The 21304-nt window shown below is 44.2% G+C and overlaps 1 protein-coding gene across 1 annotated transcript in view; it reads right to left on the bottom strand.

The window, feature by feature from the left end:
• PSTPIP2 (proline-serine-threonine phosphatase interacting protein 2) overlaps positions 1–21304 on the bottom strand; it is a 54266-nt gene that overhangs the window by 5664 nt on the left and 27298 nt on the right. Inside the window, exons 6-12 of the mRNA XM_032214494.1 lie at positions 16844–16908; positions 16099–16197; positions 14729–14774; positions 9717–9796; positions 6726–6824; positions 3017–3113; positions 1051–1129 (exon numbers count right to left, since the gene is read on the bottom strand). Of these exons, the coding sequence (XP_032070385.1) occupies positions 1051–1129; positions 3017–3113; positions 6726–6824; positions 9717–9796; positions 14729–14774; positions 16099–16197; positions 16844–16908 (565 nt within the window). The remainder of the gene's footprint in view (positions 1–1050; positions 1130–3016; positions 3114–6725; positions 6825–9716; positions 9797–14728; positions 14775–16098; positions 16198–16843; positions 16909–21304) is intronic.

Genomic DNA, 21304 nt, shown 5'->3' with positions numbered 1-21304 from the left:
TCGGTTAAGACAGGTAGAGGAAAAAGGATGCTGCACTAGGAGGAGACTCTATGGTGGGAGAAGCAGACTTCCGGTCAGTAGAGGAAAAAGGATGCCGCACTAGGAGGGGACTCTATGGTGGGAGAAGCAGACTTCCGGTCAGTAGAGGAAAAAGGATGCCGCACTAGGAGGGGACTCTATGATGGAAAACCAGACTTCTGGTCAGTAGAGGAAAAAGGATGCCGCACTAGGAGGGGACTCTATGATGGAAGAACCAGACTTCTGGTCAGTAGAGGAAAAAGGATGCCGCACTAGGAGGGGCTCTATGGTGGGAGAATCAGATTTCTGGTCAGTAGAGGAAAAAGGATGCCGCACTAGGAGGGGGCTCTATGGTGGGAGAACCAGATTTCTGGTCAGTAGAGGAAAAAGGATGCCGCACTAGGAGGGGACTCTATGGGAGAACCAGACTTCTGGTCAGTAGAGGAAAAAGGATGCCGCACTAGGAGGGGGCTCTATGGTGGGAGAATCAGATTTCTGGTCAGTAGAGGAAAAAGGATGCCGCACTAGGAGGGGGCTCTATGGTGGAGAACAGATTCTGGTCAGTAGAGGAAAAAGGATGCCGCACTAGGAGGGGACTCTATGATGGAAGAACCAGACTTCTGGTCAGTAGAGGAAAAAGGATGCCGCACTAGGAGGGGGCTCTATGGTGGAGAATCAGATTTCTGGTCAGTAGAGGAAAAAGGATGCCGCACTAGGAGGGGGCTCTATGGTGGGAGAACCAGACTTCTGGTCAGTAGAGGAAAAAGGATGTTGCACTAGGAGGGGACTCTATGGTGGGAGAACCAGATTTCTGGTCAGTAGAGGAAAAAGGATGCCGCACTAGGAGGGACTCTGACGGGGAAACTGGACTTCCGGTTGGCTCCAGAATTGAATGGGGGCCTTCCGGTTAGGACCTTTGTGGCTCTTTGAATGTTTACGGTTGCCGACCCCTGGCATAAAGCAACTAAGCAAATAACTGAAAAGAACAACATTAGCATTAAAAAGAAATAACATGTAATTTTTCATTCTTACGTGCCAGACACCGGAACCTGGCTTCTTCTGGCCCCTGTGTTCCTCTGTGTGTTATAATAATTTTCGTAGACTACAGGGACTGCAAAAAAAAAAAACAGAAAGCAAAAGAGAAATTTGAAAAAAAACCAGCAACTTGTTTTCCAACTAACGTTGGCCCGCGTTGGATGGGATATGTTACTTTCTGATGTTGAGATTGCAATTCTTAGAATTCTGAGCCAGTGGAGAGGTATGCTGGGGTTTGTTTATTCTGAATTATACTTTTTCCACCAAAACATGACCCTGAATACATGTTTGTTTGTTTATAATCCGATGTTATTCTTTGTATGAATAACTCAAGGCAGGAAACATACTGAATACAGTACACCTTCCTCCTCTAATTTGCTCCACAACGACAACCCTCTGAGTTGGTTGAGTTGAGAGTGAGTGATTGGCCCAAGGAGGTCATTTAGCTGGCTTTCATGCCTAAGGCAGGACTAGAACTCACAGTAACCTAGTGATTGGCCCAAAGTCACCCAGATGGCTTTCATGCCTAGAGGAGGAACTAGAACTCTGAGTCTCCTGGTGATTAGACCAAAGTCACCCAGATGGCTTTCATGTCTAATACGGGAATAGAATTCACTGTCTCCTGTTGAGTGGCCCAAAGTCACCCAACTGGTTTTCATGCCTAAGGCAGGACTAGAACTCACAGTCTTCTAGTGATTGACTCAAAATCACCCAGCCAGCTTTCATATTTGAAGTCGCCCAGCCGGATTTCATGTGTAATAGGGGGGTAGAATTCCTGGTGATTGGCCTAAAGTCACCCAGCTGGCTTTCATGCCTAAGGCAGGACTGGAACTTACAGTCTCCTGGTGATTAGACCAAAGTCACCAAGATGGCATTCATGCCTAAGGCAGGACTAGAACTCACAGTCTCCTGGTTGATTGGCCCAAAGTCACTCAGATGGCTTTCATGCCTAGAGGAGGAACTAGAACTCAGAGTCTCCTGGTGATTAGACCAAAGTCACCCAGATGGCATTCATGCCTAAAGCAGGACTAGAACTCACAGTCTCCTGGTTGATTGGTCCAAAGTCACCCAGATGGCTTTCATGCCTAGAGGAGGAACTAGAACTCAGAGTCTCCTGGTGATTAGACCAAAGTCACCCAGATGGCTTTCATGCCTAAGGCGGGACTAGAACTCACAGCCTCCTGGTAGATTGGCCCAAAGTCACCCAGCTGGCTTTCATGTCTAATATGGGAGTAGAATTCACTGTCTCCTGTTGAGTGGCCCAAAGTCACCCAGGCAGCTTCCCTGCTTAACACAGGACTAGAATTCACAGTCTCCTGGTTTCTAGCCTAGTGTTTTAACCCTAAACAGGGGACTCGGAGCATTTGCAGAGCTTGTGAAGTGGCTGTACTGATAGTTATATGGATGGATATGGCTACCCCGGTTATGAATCTTGCTATATAATTTGTTACACAGCCAGAAAAAATAAAGTGGGGTAGAGTAAGAGGAAGTGGTGAGACACAAATCTTTAAAATTGATATCAGCCCTTCGAGTTCAAACCAGATCAAGGAAGAGGCAGAGAAGGATTCTGGGATTGCCGCTGGGTATAATCACAGAAACTTGAAACCCTGTCCAAATTTCTCCCTATCGCCTCTTACGCTAAAGAAAATTAAGGTGGGTTTAACTTGAGTCTCTTTCTCACGCTCCTTCCTAGCTCTTTTTCTTCCTCTTCCTTGAATCTCTTATCCCCCAAATCAGTGTTTCTCAACCTTGGCACTTTCAGTCCTTGGACTTCAACTCCCAGAATCCCCCAGCCAGCATAGCTGGCTGGGGGATTCTGGGAGTTGAAGTCCAAAGGACTGAAAGTCGCCAAGGTTGAGAAACACTGCCCCAAATCATCTCCAAATTGCTTTACACAACCGTATTTTAAGGACTAGAATTGAGCATCGTTTGAAACTGAGTCCTCAAGCTTCCATCTCTTTACCTGGAGGGAGGCTTCCGGTCTTGCGAATATGTACAAAACTCTCTATGTCGTTCGCGATGCTGCACTGCTCGAGGGCCTTGCGGATCTCTTCGTAATTCTGTCGTAGGGAAGAGGACACCGCTTTTAGCGGCAGGAAAACGACACGCCCCCCCGAATCGTTCCTACATTCCCGAATCAACATGCCATTGCAAGAGAAGCAGGGGGCAAAAGACTGCGGGCCACGCCTTCTGCTTACACACAAAGCAATCACTTTTGGAAGAAAAATCTTTGTGGGGTTTTTTGTTTTTTGTTTTGCTATGGATGAATGATTCCTTCATAGCAAAAATCCAGCAGGATAGGATAGGATAGGATAGGATAGGATAGACAAGAAAGAAAGAAAAGAAAAGAAAAAAGAAAAGAAAAGAAGGAATAGAATAGAATAGAATAGAAAATATGGAATGGAATGAATGAATAGAATAGAAAAAATGGAATGGAATGGAATAGAATAGAAAAATGGAGTGGAATGGAATAGAATAGAATAGAAAAATGGAATGGAATAGAATAGAATAGAAAAATGGAATGGAATAGAATAGAATAGAAAAATGGAATGGAATAGAATAGAATAGAAAAATGGAGTGGAATAGAATAGAATAGAATAGAATAGAAAAATGGAATGGAATGGAATAGAATAGAATAGAATGTAAAATGAATGGAATGGAATAGAATAGAATGTAAAATGGAATGGAATGGAATGGAATAGAATGTAAAATGAATGGAATGGAATAGAATAGAATAGAATAGAATAGAATAGAATGTAAAATGAATGGAATGGAATGGAATAGAATAGAATAGAATGTAAAATGAATGGAATGGAATAGAATGGAATAGAATAGAAAAATGAAATGGAATGTAAAAGAATAGAACAGAAAATAGGAATGGAATAGAATGGAATAGAATAGAACAGAAAATATGGAATGGAATAGAATGGAATAGAATAGAAAAATGAAATGGAATGTAAAAGAATAGAACAGAAAATATGGAATGGAATAGAATGGAATAGAATAGAAAAAATGAAATGGAATGTAAAAGAATAGAATAAATAATGGAATGTAAAAGAATAGAATAGAATGGAATAGAATAGAAAAATGGAATGGAATAGAATAGAAAGAAAAATGTAATGTATGTAATGTAATAGAATAGAATAGAATAGGAAAATGGAATGGAATAGAATAGAAAAATGGAATGGAATAGAATGGAATGGAATGGAATAGAATAGAATGGAATGGAATGGAATGGAATGGAATGGAATAGAATAGATGGAAGGGAAGGGAAGGGAAGAGATTTTGTGATGGTTCAGAAAATTTTGTTTTGAAAATTTTAATAAATTAGTTTTTGGAGAACTAATCTGATTGAGGGGAGAAAAATGGTCCTGCAAATGTACCTGGATCAATTCAGAACTATCCAATTCAATTCAGCCCTTCAAATCAATTTTTTTTTTCCAAGCATCAATTCGGAATTTCGATCAAAAGCATCTCTTAACTGAATATTCGCATCACGCCTGTCTCCTCAACTCCTGACAAGGAGTTTTCATTTTTAATAAACTCCACACATCTTCTCCTGTAGAGGTAGTCCTCAAAGTATGACTGGCTACTTAGCGACCATTCGAAATTATGATGGATCTCTGCACAGCGACAGCTAGTCCTCGACTTACGACAGTGGCTCAGTGAATTTTGCCCCATTTTATGATCTTTCCGCCACCCTTGTTAGGTGTGTTGCTGCAGTTGTTAAGGTGGGCATGGCTAGTCTAGTGAAGAGAAGGACCAGGGGACATGATAGCAGTCTTCCTCTATTTGAGGGACTGCCCCAGAGAGGAGGGGGTCAAGCTATTCTCCAGAGCACCTGAAGGCCAGACAAGGAATCATGGATGGAAGCTGAACAAGGAGAGATTCAACTTAGAAATAAAGAGAAATTTTCTGACAGTGAGAACAAATGGAACAAAATTGCCTTTGGAGGTTGTGGGAACTTCATCACTGGAAGCTTTCAAGAAGAGACTGGACTGTCATCTGTCAGAAATGGTGTAGGGTCTCCTGCTTTGGCGGGGGGTTGGACTAGATGACCTACAAGGTCCCTTCCAATTTGGTTAATCTGTTAATATTTTAACAGAATAACAGAGTTGAAATGGACCTTGTAATCCAACCTCCTGCTCAAACAGGAGACCCTGTATTGTTTCAGACATGTGGCTGTTCAATCTCTTTTTTTAAAAAAAATTCCATTGTTGGAGCACCCACAACCTCTGGTGGCAAGTTGTTCCACTGGTGAATGGTTCTCACTGCCCAGAAATTTCTCCTTGGTTCTAGGTTGCTTCTCTCCTTCATTAGTTGATGTGATTTTAGGGGAGGGGAATCACCGAAATCAGAAAACTGGATCTCAAGGAATAGAAGAAGGAAAATGCTGATATTTCCTCCTCTCTCTTCCCCAGGGCCATTGTTCTGATCAAAAGGGAAACCACAGCAGACATATAATGCAGGGAAGAAATGCTGGGAAGAAGAGAAAGACCTTGATTCAGTCTTTTTTTAAAAAAATAATATCGCCAGTCTTTGTTTGATCCGTATTCAGTTTTTCTGCCTCGAGGGTGCTCCAGGCAAACAGAACAGGACTTAAAATCTGATTTATAGTTAAAACGGCTGAAAAGAATCCATCCTCCGACTGGGGAAGGAAGGAAGGAAGATCAATAGCCTGTGTCTGCTCTGCCTCTTCTTTACTTCCAAAATGCAGTTCCCAGTATTCAATCTTGTCTCTTTCACAGGTGGTCCTCGACTTACGACCATTTTTTTAGTGACCGTCCAAAGTTACAAGGGCCCTGGGAAAAAAATGACTTTTTCCAACTATCCCTCAGACTTCTGATCAGCACAGAGCGTGTAAAAATGTTGAAAAATAGGATCCGACTCAGCTTACAACCGGAACAACTTACGACGGAAGTTCAAGTCCCGATTTCAGTCGTACATTGAGGACTACCTGTACACCTTCATGGCAGACCCACATAGATTAAATGACAGTAGTCTAGCAGAGACGGGGAGAGGCGGTTAGACTTCTGCTTCCAATGATTTGTTTAGGGACCGTTCAAAGTGACAGCAGTAATGGAAAAAGTGGCTTGTGACCGTTTCTCACACTTACGACCATTGCAGTGGTCACGTGGTTATAATTCAGGGGCGCGGCCTCTGAATGTACAGCCATCGTAATGTCTCGGGGGTCACGTGATTGCCGTTTGCAGCCTTCCTGCAGTTTCTGACCAGCAGTCAGTGGGGGAAAACAGATTTGCTTAACGACAACATGGGTCACATGCTGCAGGGGTCGTAAGTGTGAGGAAGGATTGCAAACTGCTCTTTTTTTCAAAGCCATTGTAACTTTGAACAATCATTAAACAAATGGTTATAAATCAAGGACTACCTGTAGTCTGAAAATAATCTTTTAATCTTTTAGTCTGAGCAACTGAATGGAGCGGAGTGATTACTGGCCAGATGCCTTCCCTGTCACCAATGCAGAGTTACATTCAGTAGCTATATTCTCATGGTGCCCAGAGAGAGAACAATCTGCCTCTACCTAGGATCGAACTTACAACCTTCTGATTGTAAGGCGAGAGCGCCACCTCTAGGCCACCGCGCCACTCTTCTATAGTCTGAAAATGCCAAACCCCATCTACCGAAGGTAGGAATTGACGCTCCTTTCTTACATCGTCATTCTTGACACAGCCTTCCGACAGCTGGTTGATATGCAACCACATAGCGTTCCGAAAGTAGTTGATCCGCTCGCATTCTTGGCTCTCGAAGAACTGCGGGAGACACAGAAGAAGATGCTGAACTCAAAGAAGCAGCATTAGATCAGAGGGGCGATGGAGATTCTCAAGTCATCCACGTCATGGTTGTCCCCAAAAATGCTTTTATTTTTCAAGAGGCAACTGGTTTCTCTTTGAAGACGTTTCGCTTCTCATCCAAGAAGCTTCTTCAGATCTGACTGGAAGATGGGAACGGAAGGATTTACACTCCTTGAAGACAATTGGTCATTTGCATTCTTTTTAGAGAGTCTGTTGTGACCCGCCGCAGAGTCGAACAGGGAGGAGGTTGGGGAGGAACATGGGCCAGTTCTGGGGGTTGAGGAAAGCTCAGACGAGGACTCTGCCTCGAGGCAGAGAGGGAGTTAGACAGCAGTGAGGCAGAAGAACAGCTGGAGCCTGTTTCCAGTGGGCGCATGCGCAGAGCTCAGTGGTGGGTTCCGGATCCCGTCGCAACTGGTACGCTGCAACAGGGCCGAGCGTCCACCACATGCATGCGCACTGCACACACATGTGCACCCGCCACCCTCGACGCTTCAGCTGCTCGACAGAGCGTTGCGCAGGCGCCGTACACTGCGTGCGCATGCGCAAATGGCCCGGTTGGGTCCAATACAGCTCAGGAACGGGGGCGTGTGGGGGGCCCTCTGAAGCACCGTACCGGAATGGTGCCTGCTGCTCCCAGAGCTGCTAGAAGACAAGACAACTAAGAAAGCAGGGTCAACTTAAGAGTAAAGCCACACCTTGGAGGTGATTGGCCCCTCCCATAGGAAACAAAAGAGGAGCGAACGGGGGTGGGGCTTTTGCAGGAAACAATTTGTTCATTCGGTCAGTTCAAGTGTGGAAAGTTCTGTGTGTGACTTTAAGAGACTCTGTGCCAAGTTTGCCTTGCCCTGTGTTTGGAAACTGGATACTGGCAGCATGGCACAACAAAACCGCGCTGGTCAAAAGCGCGGCGATAAAGCGACGACATCATCACTGCGCGTCATCACCGCCGCGACAACAGCGCAGCAACAGAAGGGCGCTTTAAAATGGCGCCACGGCAGAAAGCCGACCTCAATTAAGGTAAGCGTTAGGATTAGGTTTAGGGGTTTGTTTTAGGGTTAGGTTTAGGGTTAGGTTTAGGGTTAGGTTTAGGGTTAGGTTTAGGGTTAGCGTTAGGTTTAGCGTTAGGTTTAGCGTTAGGGTTAGGTTTAGGGTTAGGTTTAGGGTACTGAGTGCTTGGGAATGCGCGATTTTGCCCTCCGCGATTATGTCATCGCAGTAGGGTCGCGTTTTTCCCTAGTGCTTAGAACGGCGTGAATTAGTCTTCGCGCTTATGTCTCCGCGCAGAAGGGCTTCGCGGATTTGTGGTGGAACCATCTGGCAGCGCTCCAAACGAGATAAGGTTCGTGTGGATAAACATTCCTTTGAAAGACTGTTTGCTAAGCCTCGCGGACTGTGAATGAAAGGAATTCACAGTCGGGTAAATAAAAGGGTTTTTTGCCAGGATCAAGACTTTGCTTCTTGCTTTCTAAGGACTCCTGGGTCAGAACAGAGTCGTTGAGGCCACTTGGAAATTTGTCTGTGTCCTCAGGGTCACTTGAGTAGTGCAAGTGGGTGTGGAGTCTTCTTGAACTGCTGAAAGCATTTGCACTACTGACCCTGAGGACACAGAGGACTCAACGACTCTCTCAAAGGATGCAAATGACCAGGTCTCTGAAAAATATAAATCCTTCCATTCGGCGCCGTCCAGTCACAGCTTCAGTCATTAGTGAATCTATTTTCCCCAATGGGCGTCTTTTGGGGGGGGGGGGGTTTGGCCCAGAAATAGGTAGTTTTCAAATTTGATATATATAAATAATTAAATTTTATGGACAATGCTATTCCAAAAGGGAGAAGCAATAACCAAAAATAAATAGCACCTTCGATGGCCCCCACAAGTGCCAAGAAGGGGTGTAGATATAATCTGCAGAAAGAACTTTTTTATTTTTATTTAATTTTATTAAAAACTAGCTGACAACTCGCCGTTGCCCGAACAAATCCCCTTTCCCAGAGGGAGCCCCCTTGCTTTTTTTTTTTTTAAGAACCAATTCCCCTTACCAGAGGGAGATTCCTTGTGGAGTACTGTGAAGCCGTTACCATGGCAACTGCACTGTACTGTACAGTAGAATCCATTTTAAGGCACAACAGGCTATATCTTAACAGAACTCCAAAATGCATACTATCACGATCAAAAGTACTGTGATTTGACACTATAGATATAATTCATTCCTTTTCATTACAGCGGCCCAGGCGTTCCAGAGTTCTGCTGGAACACCAGACGCATACACACACTGACGGTGTTATGGGTTTCTTACCCCCCACAGTATTTTTTTTCCAGAGAGTAAGTCATCTTTGGACCAAGTTTGGTTGAAATTGCTCCAGGCGTTCCTGCTGGAACACACACACGCACACACAACCATTTTCATATATAGATAGATGTATTCTAGAATCTATTTGGGATGGAGTGGAGGGGAATCCATTTTTTAAAAAATTGTTTGGCTCTCCGCCTTGTTGCTTCTCCTTCGCTGGGTAAGTAAACCTTCCTGCTTTGGGTTTTCCAAAATAATTATACCCATATGTGGAAGTATTTACATGCAGCTGTTAAATTACAGGCTGCGTCCACTTAGGTCTCTACCGAACACCAACCATGTAGCTGAATCAGCAACTAAACTGTTGGTTCAGCTGAATATCTTACTTTTTGTAACCACATCACAGAGGAGAAGGAGAGAAGGGAACCTAGAAACAATGGAGAATCCTGCCCAACGTGAATGCCAAAATCTCAGAAACTTCTCTTATCACCCCGCCTTAAACATCGCACTGAGAAAAAAGATTTCTGCTTTATTTCTGTTGCGTTGGTGTTCTATTTTTTACCTCACAACTCTTCATGTGCTCATTCTGCCATTCCTCTCTGATCTTCTCCAGAGCGTTGACATTGTTCTGATACATCCTGTCTGCAAATGGGCAACAAAATGAAGTTATCCACTTGTGTGCAGCAGCTGCCAAAAAAGCCAACACAGTTCTAGGCTGCATAAACAGAGGGATAGAATCAAGATCACGTGAAGCGTTAATATCACTTTATAAATGCCTTGGTAAGGCCACACTTGGAATACTGCATCCAGTTTTGGTCACCACGATGTAGAAAAGATGTGGAGACTCTAGAAGGAGTGCAGAGAAGAGCAACAAAGGTGGTTAGGGGACTGGAGACTAAAGCATATGAAACGGTTGCAGGAATTGGTTAAGGTAAAAGTAAAGGTTCCCCTCGTTCCTGACTCTAGGGGGCTCATCTCTGTTTCAAAGGCTAAGCCAGCGCCGTCTGAAGACGTTTCCGTGGTCATGTGGCCGGCATGACTTAACACCAAAGGCACACGGAACACTGTTCCCTTCCCACCAAAGGTGGTGCCTATTTTTCTACTTGCATTTTTACGTGCTTTCGAACTGCTAGGTTAGCTGGGACGAGTCACGGGAGCTCACTCCATTACGCGGCGCTAGGGATTCGAGCCGCCGAACTGACAACCTTTCTGATCGACAAGCTCAGCGTCTTAGTCACTGAGCCGCCACGTCCAGAATGGAGTATGTCTAGTTTAATGAAAAGAAGGATTAGTGTTTGAGGGGCGGTCACAGAGAGGGGCAGTCAAGCTACTCTCCAAAAGCACCTGAGGGCAGGACAAGAAGCAATGGGTGGAAACTAATCAAGGAGAGAAGCAACTTAGAACTGAGGAGAAATTTCCTGACAGTCGGAACAATTAATCAGTGGAACGACTTGCCTCCGAAGTTGTGAATGCTCCAACACTGGAAGTTTTAAAGAAGAGATTGGATAACCATTTTCTGAAATGGTATAGGGTTTCCTGAGTAGTGGGACAGCAGGTTTCCTGATCAGGGAGTTGGACTAGAAGACCTCTAAGGTCCCTTCCAACTCTTGTTATTCTGTGTTAAAAAGGTGCTGAACCCAAATTGCAAACCCATCTTAAAACCCTAGACGAAAAGACACAGGGATAAGAGTCAGTTACCAAAAGATAACAGATTCACCTGAGCAACTGACTGACATGGGATACCAATAATTCCTTTGTATGACCCTGTAAACCCTTAATTTGGGGCAAAGTAAGGGCAACTACTGAAGGATGTTTATCATACAGGTAGTCCTCAACTTACGACCACAATTAGGAGCAGAATTTCTAGCATAAGTCATTGTGGTGGGGCAGGTGGTTAGAGTGCAGTACTGCAGGCCACTTCAGCTGACTGCTATCTGCAGTTCAGCGGTTCTAATCTCACCGGCTCAAGGTTGACTCAGCCTTCCATCCTTCCGAGGTGGGTGAAATGAGGACCCAGACTGTGGGGGGGATATGCTGACTCTGTAAACCGCTTAGAGAGGGCTGAAAGCCCTATGAAGCGGTATATAAGTCTAACTGCTATTGCTATTGCTATTGCTAAATCAAGTCAGACCAACTTTTCGAGAAGTTTTACATTGGGGGGTCATTCAGCAAATTGTGTTGTCATTAAGCGAATCACATGGTCGTTAAGTAAATCCAGCTACCTACCCCAATGATAGGGTTTTTTTTAGCTGGAAATTGGCAAATAAGTCATGAATCACAATAGGATGCTACAATTGGGGTATAAATGTGATCTGAACACAACGGAGGGGATAGTGCAACTGTGAGTACAGATCATAAGTTATTTCAATCACAGATGTTAAGTGAATCACAGAGGCATTAACCGAATCTTGCTTCCCTCACTGACTCTGAAACTATCATAAGTACATGCCAGTTGCCCGGCAACTGAATTTTGATCACATGACCTTGTGGGGAATGCTGTGATAGTCGTAAATCTGAAGACCGGACATAAGTGTGAAGACAGTCACTTTCTTCAGTGTTGTTATAACTTCAAGAAATCACTACAAGAATTACGATAAGCCACGAACTACCAGTACTACCATTTGACAAAATATCTATTGTTTTTTCTTTTTGTGTTACACTTTAAAAAAAAACTTATTAATAACAGGAAAGGAACACTAATTAGTCCCTTTACCTGGAATCAATTCCTAATCATGCCTAGGGGATGATTACTTGAATATGAGCCGTGTGCAGCAGCCGCCAAAAAAGCTAATGCAATCCTTGGAGGTATAAACAGAGGCATAGAATCAAGATCACATGAAGGATTAGTACCGCTTTATACGGCTTTAGTAAGGCCACACATGGAATACTGCATCCAGTTTTAGTTACCACATTACAAAAACATGTTGAGACTTTGGAAAAAGTGCAGAGAAGAGCAACTAAAATGATCAAAGGCCTGGAGAAGAACGGCTGCAGGATTTGAGTTTGGATAGTCTAAAGAAAAGAAGGACTAGGGGAGACATGATAGCAGTATTCCAATATTTGAGGGGCTGCCACAAAGAAGAGGGAGTCAAACTATTTTCCAAGGCACCTGAGGGTAGAACAAGAAGCAATGGGTGGAAACTAATCAAGGAGAGAAGCAATTTAGAACTGAGGAGAAATTTCCTGACAGTTAGAAGCAATTAATCAGTGGAACAGAAGTTGCCTCCAGAAGTTGTGAATGCCCCAACACTGGAAGTCTTTAAGAAGATGTTGGATAGCCATTTGTCTGAAATGGTCTAGGGTCTCCTGCTTCAGCTGGGGGCTGGACTAGAAGACCTCCAAGGTTCCTTCCAGCTCTATTCAAATTCTAATATACATAACCCACTGCATAATTTTCTTGGTCATTTCAAGATCTGAAAGGAGAACTTTTGCTGAAAATATGCAGAAAGCATCATTATGAACAGATTTGGGAGGGTTTTTTGGTGCCTTTGAGGAAATGTTGACATCCAACTTTAAAAAAAAATGAGCAAGAAAAATTAAAGTCTTAAAAAATCCTGCTGATCATGGATGAATGTTTCCTTCTGGATTTTTTCCTGTAGAAATGTGGAAATTCTTATCTGATCAATGTTATGGTCATGGATATATAGAACATAGATTAACCAGGCTGGAAGGGACCTTGGAGGTCTTCTAGTCCAACCCCCTGATCAAGGAAGAAGAGTTTTTATCATCCCGGTCAAATCATTCATAGGAAGAATTTGGAAAAAATCTAACGGAGTTTCTTGTTGATTAACCTTTTTTACCCATTTCTAAACAAGATGTATGTTTTTCCCCTAACTCACAAACCAAGGAAGAAGACAATTAACCAATGTGGTTGAAGTTCCTTCACTGTATATATTATATATATCCATTTTAGGCAATTTCCTTCCTCTTTTCACTTCTACCTATTCCTTTTTTTAAAGCTATATTGTGTACGGCCTGAGTTCATACAAAATAATGAATCCTAAATCTGAATTCACATCCAATTGCTGCATTCAGACAACGTGCTATGCCCAAATAAAATCACATTTTGACCTTAAGCTCGGACTGGAACACAGGACATGCTAAGACAATGACTGATACCCCCAAATTCTTACCACTAACCTTAATAATTCCACTCACATAACACGCTAAACTCAGGTTGACATATCACCGTTGCTGTGTTTGCATTAAGAGACACACTCAAGGCATCTTATCTGTATGGTGGTAGTAATCCTGTTTAAACCCCCGTGGTTAATTCACTCGGCCTTTTTGTTATATTATACAGTCACAGTGTCCTGGCTGAGTTCAACAGAGGAGAATGATAAACAGATACTGGCTTACGACAATTGAGCTCAGCATTACTGTTTGTTAAGTGAGTTTTGCCCAAGTTACGACCTCTCTTACCACAGTCGCTAAGCGAATCACTGCATGAATTGGTTGGATTTTCCCAGCACAGAACAGTACATTTATAAAACAGTGTTTATAAATGTCTACATAGAGATCCTTAAGTCATCCAGGTCATGGTTGTGTCCCAAAGGTGATTTTTCAAAAGGCAACTGGGGTGTCTTTGGTTTTTTCCTTGAAGATGTTTCGCTTGTGTTTTTGTTTTGCACCCCCCTTCCCATGTATTGTAAGCCGCCCTGAGTCCCCTCAGGAAAAGGGCGGCCTATAATCATAATAAACTACAAACTACAAACTGCTTCCCATCCAAGCCGTGGCACGACAAAACCGCGCTCGACTAAAGCGCGCCCGATTAAACCGCGTCGCTGATGTCATCAACAGGGCGACAACAGCCAGCGTGGAGAAAGAAGGGCGCTTTAAATAGCGCTTTGAAAGCAAGCCGATTCAACTTAAGGTAAGGGTTAGGGTTAGGGTTAGGGTTAGGGTTAGGGTTAGGGTTAGGTTAAGGGTTAGGATTAGGTTTAGCGTTAGGTTAAGGGTTAGGTTTAGGTTTAGGGTTAGGGTTAGGTTAAGGGTTAGATTTAGGGTTAGGTTTAGGATTAGGTTTAGGGGGGTTAGGTTTAGGTTTAGGGTTAATTTTAGGTTTAGCGTTTACAGCGTGCTTTTTTCTCCGCGCTGTTGTCGCGCTGTGATGACATCAGCTACGCGGTTTCGTCGAGTGCCCTTTAGTCGAACGCGGTTTTGTGGTGGAACCATCCAAGCAGCTTCTTCAGTTCTGAAGGAAGTCCAGTTGCCTTTTGAAAAAAAGCACCTTTGGGACATTGTTTCCAAACCTCAAGAGTGTTAAATTGCATGGACTCCAATTCCCAGAATTCCCCAGCCAGTCAAGGGAACGATCCACAATTGAACAGCCAAGTCAACGTATTGACTTCAACTCCCAGAATTCTCAGCGATTCTGATGTTGACCGGAGAATTCGGGAAGCTGAGTCTATATACATCTAGAAGCTATCAGGTTGGGTAATGATAGTTTAACAAGTGATGTTATCCTAGCCTCTTTGTGTCAGTCTCTGCGCATTAAATTGGTCTTCCTTTAAGACCGAGAAGTGGAAATAGGTTTGAAAGTTGGCAATACTCTTCAGAGGTAGAACAACTCACCTGAATCTTCCAAGGCAGTTTTGGCCTGAGCAAGTTTTACAAACAGCTGTAAAAGGAAGAAAACAAAATTGGGGAAGATAAATAACGGTGGTCAGGGAACATGTTAATTCTGAAAAGGGGAAGGGAGAGAAAAGAGAAAGAAAAGAGGAGAGGAGAGGGGAAAATATGGAATGGAATTGAAAACAGAATGGAATAGAATTACAATTAAGTAAAGGCTCCTTTATAACTGGATTGAGCTTACGGCCTGTGATCGACTTACGACCACAGTTGAGCCCAAAATTTATGTTGCTAAGCAAGACATTTCTTAAGTGAGTCTTGCCCCCTTTTACAACCTTCTCACAGTTGTTAAGTGAATCTCTGCAGCTGGAAAGGTTGACTCAGCCTTCCATCCTTCCGAAGTCAGTAAAATAAGGATGCGGATTGTTGGGGGCAGAGTCAACCGCTTAGAGAGGGCTTGTCAGTGGAGAACTCCCATGTAAATGCCATTTTATGGGGTGGCCTCTCAGCCACCGGCCCCTCCAGTAGCCAAATCAGAAGAGGGAGAGGCATGGGAGTCAGGATCAGCATCAAGGCAACCTGAGAGCTCCAAGGGGGAAGAAGGAATGGAGCTTGCAGAGAGAGAGAGAGAGAGACAGATGGAGCCTGGGCCATCCGTCAGCTCTCAGATGGAGAGTCAACAGCCCCCAGGTCTGGAGGTGGCTGATGAGGAAGAGGAGAAACAGCTTTGTCCAGTGCCCGACGAGCATATGCGCAGAAGGCAGAGGAGAGGAGAGCGGTGGAAATCTATGGGCCGGTCCTTGGGATGGAAGAGCCACCGCTGCTAGCAAAGCCCCACCCTAGCTCTGGGGATAAAAGGCAGGGGGCAGAGATGAATAGATGTGGCAGAGGAGAGGAGAGCAGTGGAAATCTATGGGCCGGTCCTTGGGATGGAAGAGCCACCGCTGCTAGCAAAGCCCCACCCTAGCTCTGGGGATAAAAGGCAGGGGGCAGAGATGAATAGATGTGGCAGAGGAGAGGAGAGCAGTGGAAATCTATGGGCCGGTCCTTGGGATGGAAGAGCCACCGCTGCTAGCAAAGCCCCACCCTAGCTCTGGGGATAAAAGGCAGGGGGCGGAGATGAATAGATGTGGCAGACAACTATTTATCTTCCCTGATAGGCAGACTTCTTAGCCTGCGGTGAGAGGGAGAACCTTTTGCGGGGCCTGCTGGCGCGCCTAATAAAGGAATCATTGCTTCAACTACAGAGGCTTTGTCGTGTTCGGGGAGCTGGGGCAGAAGATTTTGGAGCAAAACGGTCATTGAATTGAAGCCCCAAGCCATCTTGGCAGCTGTTCACACATTCTGCTTGGCCTGCAAGGGATCCCCTCTACCTTCTCCTGCTGCTTCGGGGTCACCAGGTTGCTGCTCCGATGAACGGCTTGCTCTGCTTCGTCTTTGTCTCTGCATCGCTGTTCGTAGAGCCTCTTGGCCTAGGGAATTGCACAACAGAACAAGCTGACGGGGACAGACAATCATCACATATTTTAATAAACAGAAGGGGTGTGTGTGTTGTGGCCTGCCAGAAGAGCTAGCAGCAGATTCGGACAGTGAGGAGGTTGGGGAGGAACTAGGCCAGTCCTGGAGTCTGGGGAAGGCTCTGATGAGGCTCTGTGTCGGAGGCAGAGAGGGGCCAGAGCCGTATGACAGTTATCAGCTGCCTTCAGAGTCAGATATCAGTGAGGCAGCTGGAGGATGTTCCCAGTGTGCGCATGAGCAGAGCTGCCAGAAAAGGGAACAGCTAAAGAACAGGGGTCGACTTGGGAGTAAGGCCACAGGTGGATGATGATGCCCCTCCCAGAGGAAATAAAAGAGGAGCAAAAGGGGAGTGGAGTTTGCAGGAGACAGTTAGTTCGCTTAATTGGTTCCTGACTTCCGAGACTCCTTGCCAGTTGCAGATATCGCCTGGCAGCTCTCCAAGCCAGATAAGGTCTGTGACTGTAAATCCTCCTTGAAAGACTTTGCTGGATGTGAATGAGTAGAATTCACAGGAAATTAATAAAAGGGGTTTTTGTCGGGTCCAGGACTCTGCTTCACGCTCTCGGGAAGCCTCGGTCAGCACAGGGGGAAATCACTCACTTCTAAGGTCTTCTTGTACTGCAGATTCCGGTTTTTGTGAATGGCGTCCATTATAAGTTCAATCTGTGGAAAATAAATAAATAAACGAACCACACTTTGTTTCCAAGCAAAACATTTCCCCCTTCTAAAAATAGAAGACCGCACATCAAGAATGGAAAAAAACCCACTCTTATTTTTAACCTTGCAAAGCACAATTCCCCGTTAACCCTAGAGAGGCTCAACTCACAAGGAATCCTCGACTTAAAACTGCATTTGAACGCAAAATTTCCATTGCTAAGCGGGATAGTAGTTAAGTGAATTTTGCCACTTCCCCCCCCCTCCAGGGTTGTTAAGTGAATCACTGCAATTGTTAAGTTAGTAACATGGTTGTTAAGTGAATCTGGCTTCCCCGTGGGCTTTGTTTTTTCAGAAGGTCGCAAGAGCGGGATCATAAGACTCCGGCACACTGCAACCGTCATAAATGCGAGACAGGGGCCAAGCATCTGAATTCCGATCACATAAACATGGTTGAAAGTGTGAAAGACGATCATCAGTCACTTTTTTCAGTGCCGTTGTAACTTTGAACCGTCAATAAATGAATGGTTATACTTGTTAGAGGAGTTCTATGAGGGATCAATTGTGTGGGAAGCAATGGTTCCATGAGGACTAGAAACCTGATTTCATTTAACAGCCCTTTGAGGCAGGCAATTTCAGGAAGCAAGAATCAGCTGGGTTTCTAAAATATTTATTTCTAACTGGTTAAGGTAACCCAATCTTGAAAACCTGCCAAAACAGTTCTCCAGATCAACTTATATAACTTGCGTAATGAAGGAATCAACAAATCAATTGATTGGGAAGATAAAAATGTCCCTTCTTCCATCTTTGGTTCTTCTTTTCAAGTTTTGTACTACTGTATCTGCTATGGTCATTATTCTCTAGGATCCAAGATTAAATTCTAACTTTATTTTATTTTATTTTATTTATTTATTTAATTGTACTTCGTCCAACAAAAATGAAAACAGGAATAATATAAAAATACAATGACAGGGACGATATGCACGTCAGTGCACTTTTCAAGCCTCTTCTACGGACCTCTTAAGTATGAAGTGAGGTCCACGGAAGTCAATTTGTGACTAAAACTGTGAAAATTTGTAGCTGACACAATGGAATCAGGCTGGGCATTCCAGATTTTGACAATTCTATTACAAAAATCATATCTTTTTAAACATTAGAATGTGCAGAAATGAACAGATTAACATTAGCATTTAAGGAGAAGGAGCAAACTGAATTTTATATGATTTGGGAATTTTACCAATAGTTGGAGACAGTGGTGGGTTTCATTTATTTTACCAATAGTTGGAGACAGTGGTGGGTTTCAAAAATTGTTGGAACCTACTCTGTGGGTGTGGCCTCCTTTGTGGGAGTGGCTTGCCGCCCATGTGACCAGATATGAAATTATGAATTAGTACTTAGGTCGGTCCAAGTAGCTATTCAGAAATTCTGGCATTGAAGCATGCAAGTCTTAAAACTGTCAAATTACAAGATCCTTGCCAGTGGTGGGTTTCAAAAAAAATGTGAACCTCTTCTGTAGGTGTAGCCTGCTTTCCGGGTCCACTGGTGGAACCTCTTCTAACCAGTTCGATAGATTTGACGAACCGGTTCTTCCGAATAGGTGCGAACTGGTAGGAACCCACCTCTGGTTGGAGAGCAAAAAATGAATGAGGTCCAGCCCCACCTAGATTGAATGTATGATGTGTTGCTTTTTAATTCTGTTTTTCTCTTTCCTTACTTTTAACTTTTTATCTTTTTAGTCCTGTGTTTTGTAAGCTGCCCGGAGTCCTTCGGGATTGGGCGGCATATAAATTCATTAAATTTACAATTTAAATTTACAATTTAAAAAAGGAGTTTGAAAATGAAGAAAGCTATAAAAAAAAGTAGATAATACACTTAGATGCAGACATAAATAAGATTGAAACTGTTAGTATGTGTATGATGAGAAATGATGTTTAATGTTGATATGACATTATTACTAGAAGATATTAAGGAGAAAAACAGAGAATTTTATAACGTTTAAATGCTCAATATATTATAATACTAAACTTAGGGAAATGAGGTTAATATGAATGTGAAAGATGTGGCAAAAGAGGAACGATGTTTCAGAGATGTTTGTACCCAGATGACACGCATGATAAGGAAAGGCAGAATGTTTATTTTTGTAACTAAAAAATAATAAAACTCTTTTTTTAATCATATTTTTTACAGTCAAGTTGAGAATGATTTACATTAAGTGGAACAACTTGCCTCCAGAAGTTGTGGGTGCCCCAATATTGGAGGTTTTAAAGAAAAGATTGGAGAATTATTTGTCTGAAATGGTATAGGGCAGGGGTGTCAAATTTGATTTCATTGAGGGCCACATCAGGTTTGTGTTTGACCTCAAGGGGGCTGGAGTGGGGGTGGCCAGCTCAACATCACTCGTGTCGGACGGCACATGGAGTGGCCAAGTGCTGAGGCACGATTTCCTTCAGATCCTCCCTCACTCTCATTATAATCTTCCTTCCTTCCTTCTCTTCTTTTTCCTTCCCTCTTCATTCCCTTTCTCGCTGGGCCCTGGGGTTTGAAAACTGGAGGTTTTCAAAAATACACGGACGACCATTGGACCAGTAAGGTATAACAGCTCTGGTCTTGGGGAGGGGGTGGATTAGAAGACCTCCGAGGGCCCATTTCAGCCCTATGGTACTATCAGAAGTGGGTTCCTCTCGGTTCGGACCGGTTTGGCCTGAATAGGTAGTACTTGGCTGGACACACGACCGTACCGGTTCTATCCCATCTTTATTTTCTGTCTGCACATGTGCAGAATAATCTTCATTGAAAAATGTCATTTTCCCCCCTTTTAATGGTGTCCACATGCCAGTCCCAGAGAGATCCCAGAGAGGGCCGTTTTTTGCAAAAACGGAGGCGTTTTTTTCTCTTTCCCCAGCCTCCAGAATCACTCTGCAGGCTTCAGCAGGGCTGGGGGAAGGGAACATGCCTCCGTTTTCCGGCCATTTTTCACAAAAACGGGGGCGTTTTTCCCTCCCCCAGCCCTGCTGAAGCCTGCAGAGTGTTCCTGGGGGCCGGGGAGGACGAAAACTTATTTTTCTTACTGGCGCTCCCTTAGCTCTGATGAGGATGGAGCGCCCCCCCCTCCCATCAAAACTTTTCACCCACCCTTTCGGTGGGCATGGCTTGGTGAGGGTGGTCATGTGACTGAGTGTGCGTGAGTGATGTCAAGTTGGCCACGCCCACTCAGTCACATCCCCCGCCCCATCTAGCCACGTCCACTGAACCGGTAGTAAAAAACGTTGAAGCCCACTCCTGGGTTCTATGTACTATCTGTTGAGTTACACTGAGTCTCTCTTTTGTGTTTCCGCTTTCCATAAACTAGGGTTGCTCAACCTTGGCATCTTGAAGATTTGTTGACTTCAATAATTCCCCCAGACTGCTATGGGAATTCACCCGTGATAACCAGCCCATGTTGCTGGGGAAGTCTATGACCTCCATACTTCTTAAAGCTATCAAGGTTGAGAAACACCATCATTCACTAAGAAATATTTCCTGTAATAGTCCTGTTTCTTCCTCTACATTCTCATGGACATTTGGTTACTCTGTGCTATGTTCAAACTCAACTTATGTCTAGTGAAGGAGGGGGGAAACCCCAGCCCATTGGGATGTCCTTCGACAGTAAAAACTAAAAAATGGCAGCTTTTAATTCTGAACTTTGAAATATAACATAAGCATCACCTTAACAGAACAGATTAACAGAGTTGGAAGGGACTTGTAGGTTATCTGCTCCAACCCCCGTCGCCCCCCAAGGCAGGAGACCCTACAACCAATTCGGACAGTGGCTATCCAGTCCCTTCTTGAAAGCTTCCACTGATGAAGTTCTCCAAAACTCCGAAGGCAACTTCTGTCCATGGGTTGATTGCTCTCCTTCTCCTTCTTTCGAGGTTGAATCTCTCCTTGATCAGTTTCCATCCATTTTTCCTTGTCTGGCCTTCAGGTGCCTTGGAAAATAGGTTGACCCCCTCCTCTCTGTAGCAGCCCCTCAAATATTGGAAGACTGCTATCATGTCTTCCCTGGTCCTTCTCTTCACTAGACTAGCCATGTCCAGTTCCTGCAACCGTTCTTCCTATGTTTTAGCCTCCAGTCCCCTAATCATCTTGGTTGCTCTTCTCTCCTTCTTTTCCTTCATTAGTTTCCATCAATTGCTTCTTGTCCTCCCCTCAGGTGCTTTGGAGAATAGCTTGACTCTCTCTTCTTTGGGGCAGCCCCCTGAGATATTGGAGACTGCTATCATGTCATCCCTGGTCCTTAGAGCCGAGGGTGGCGCAGTGGTTAATGCAGCACTGCAGGCTACTTCAGCTGACTGCAGTTCTGCAGTTCGGCTGTTCAAATCTTACCGGCTCAGGGTTGACTCAGCCTTCCATCCTTCCGAGGTGGGG

The sequence above is a fragment of the Thamnophis elegans genome, chromosome 3 (assembly GCF_009769535.1).
Source record: "Thamnophis elegans isolate rThaEle1 chromosome 3, rThaEle1.pri, whole genome shotgun sequence".
NCBI lineage: Eukaryota > Metazoa > Chordata > Lepidosauria > Squamata > Colubridae > Thamnophis > Thamnophis elegans.
Note: the sequence above shows the minus strand (reverse complement) of the source record. Positions and strands in the feature narration are given on the sequence as shown.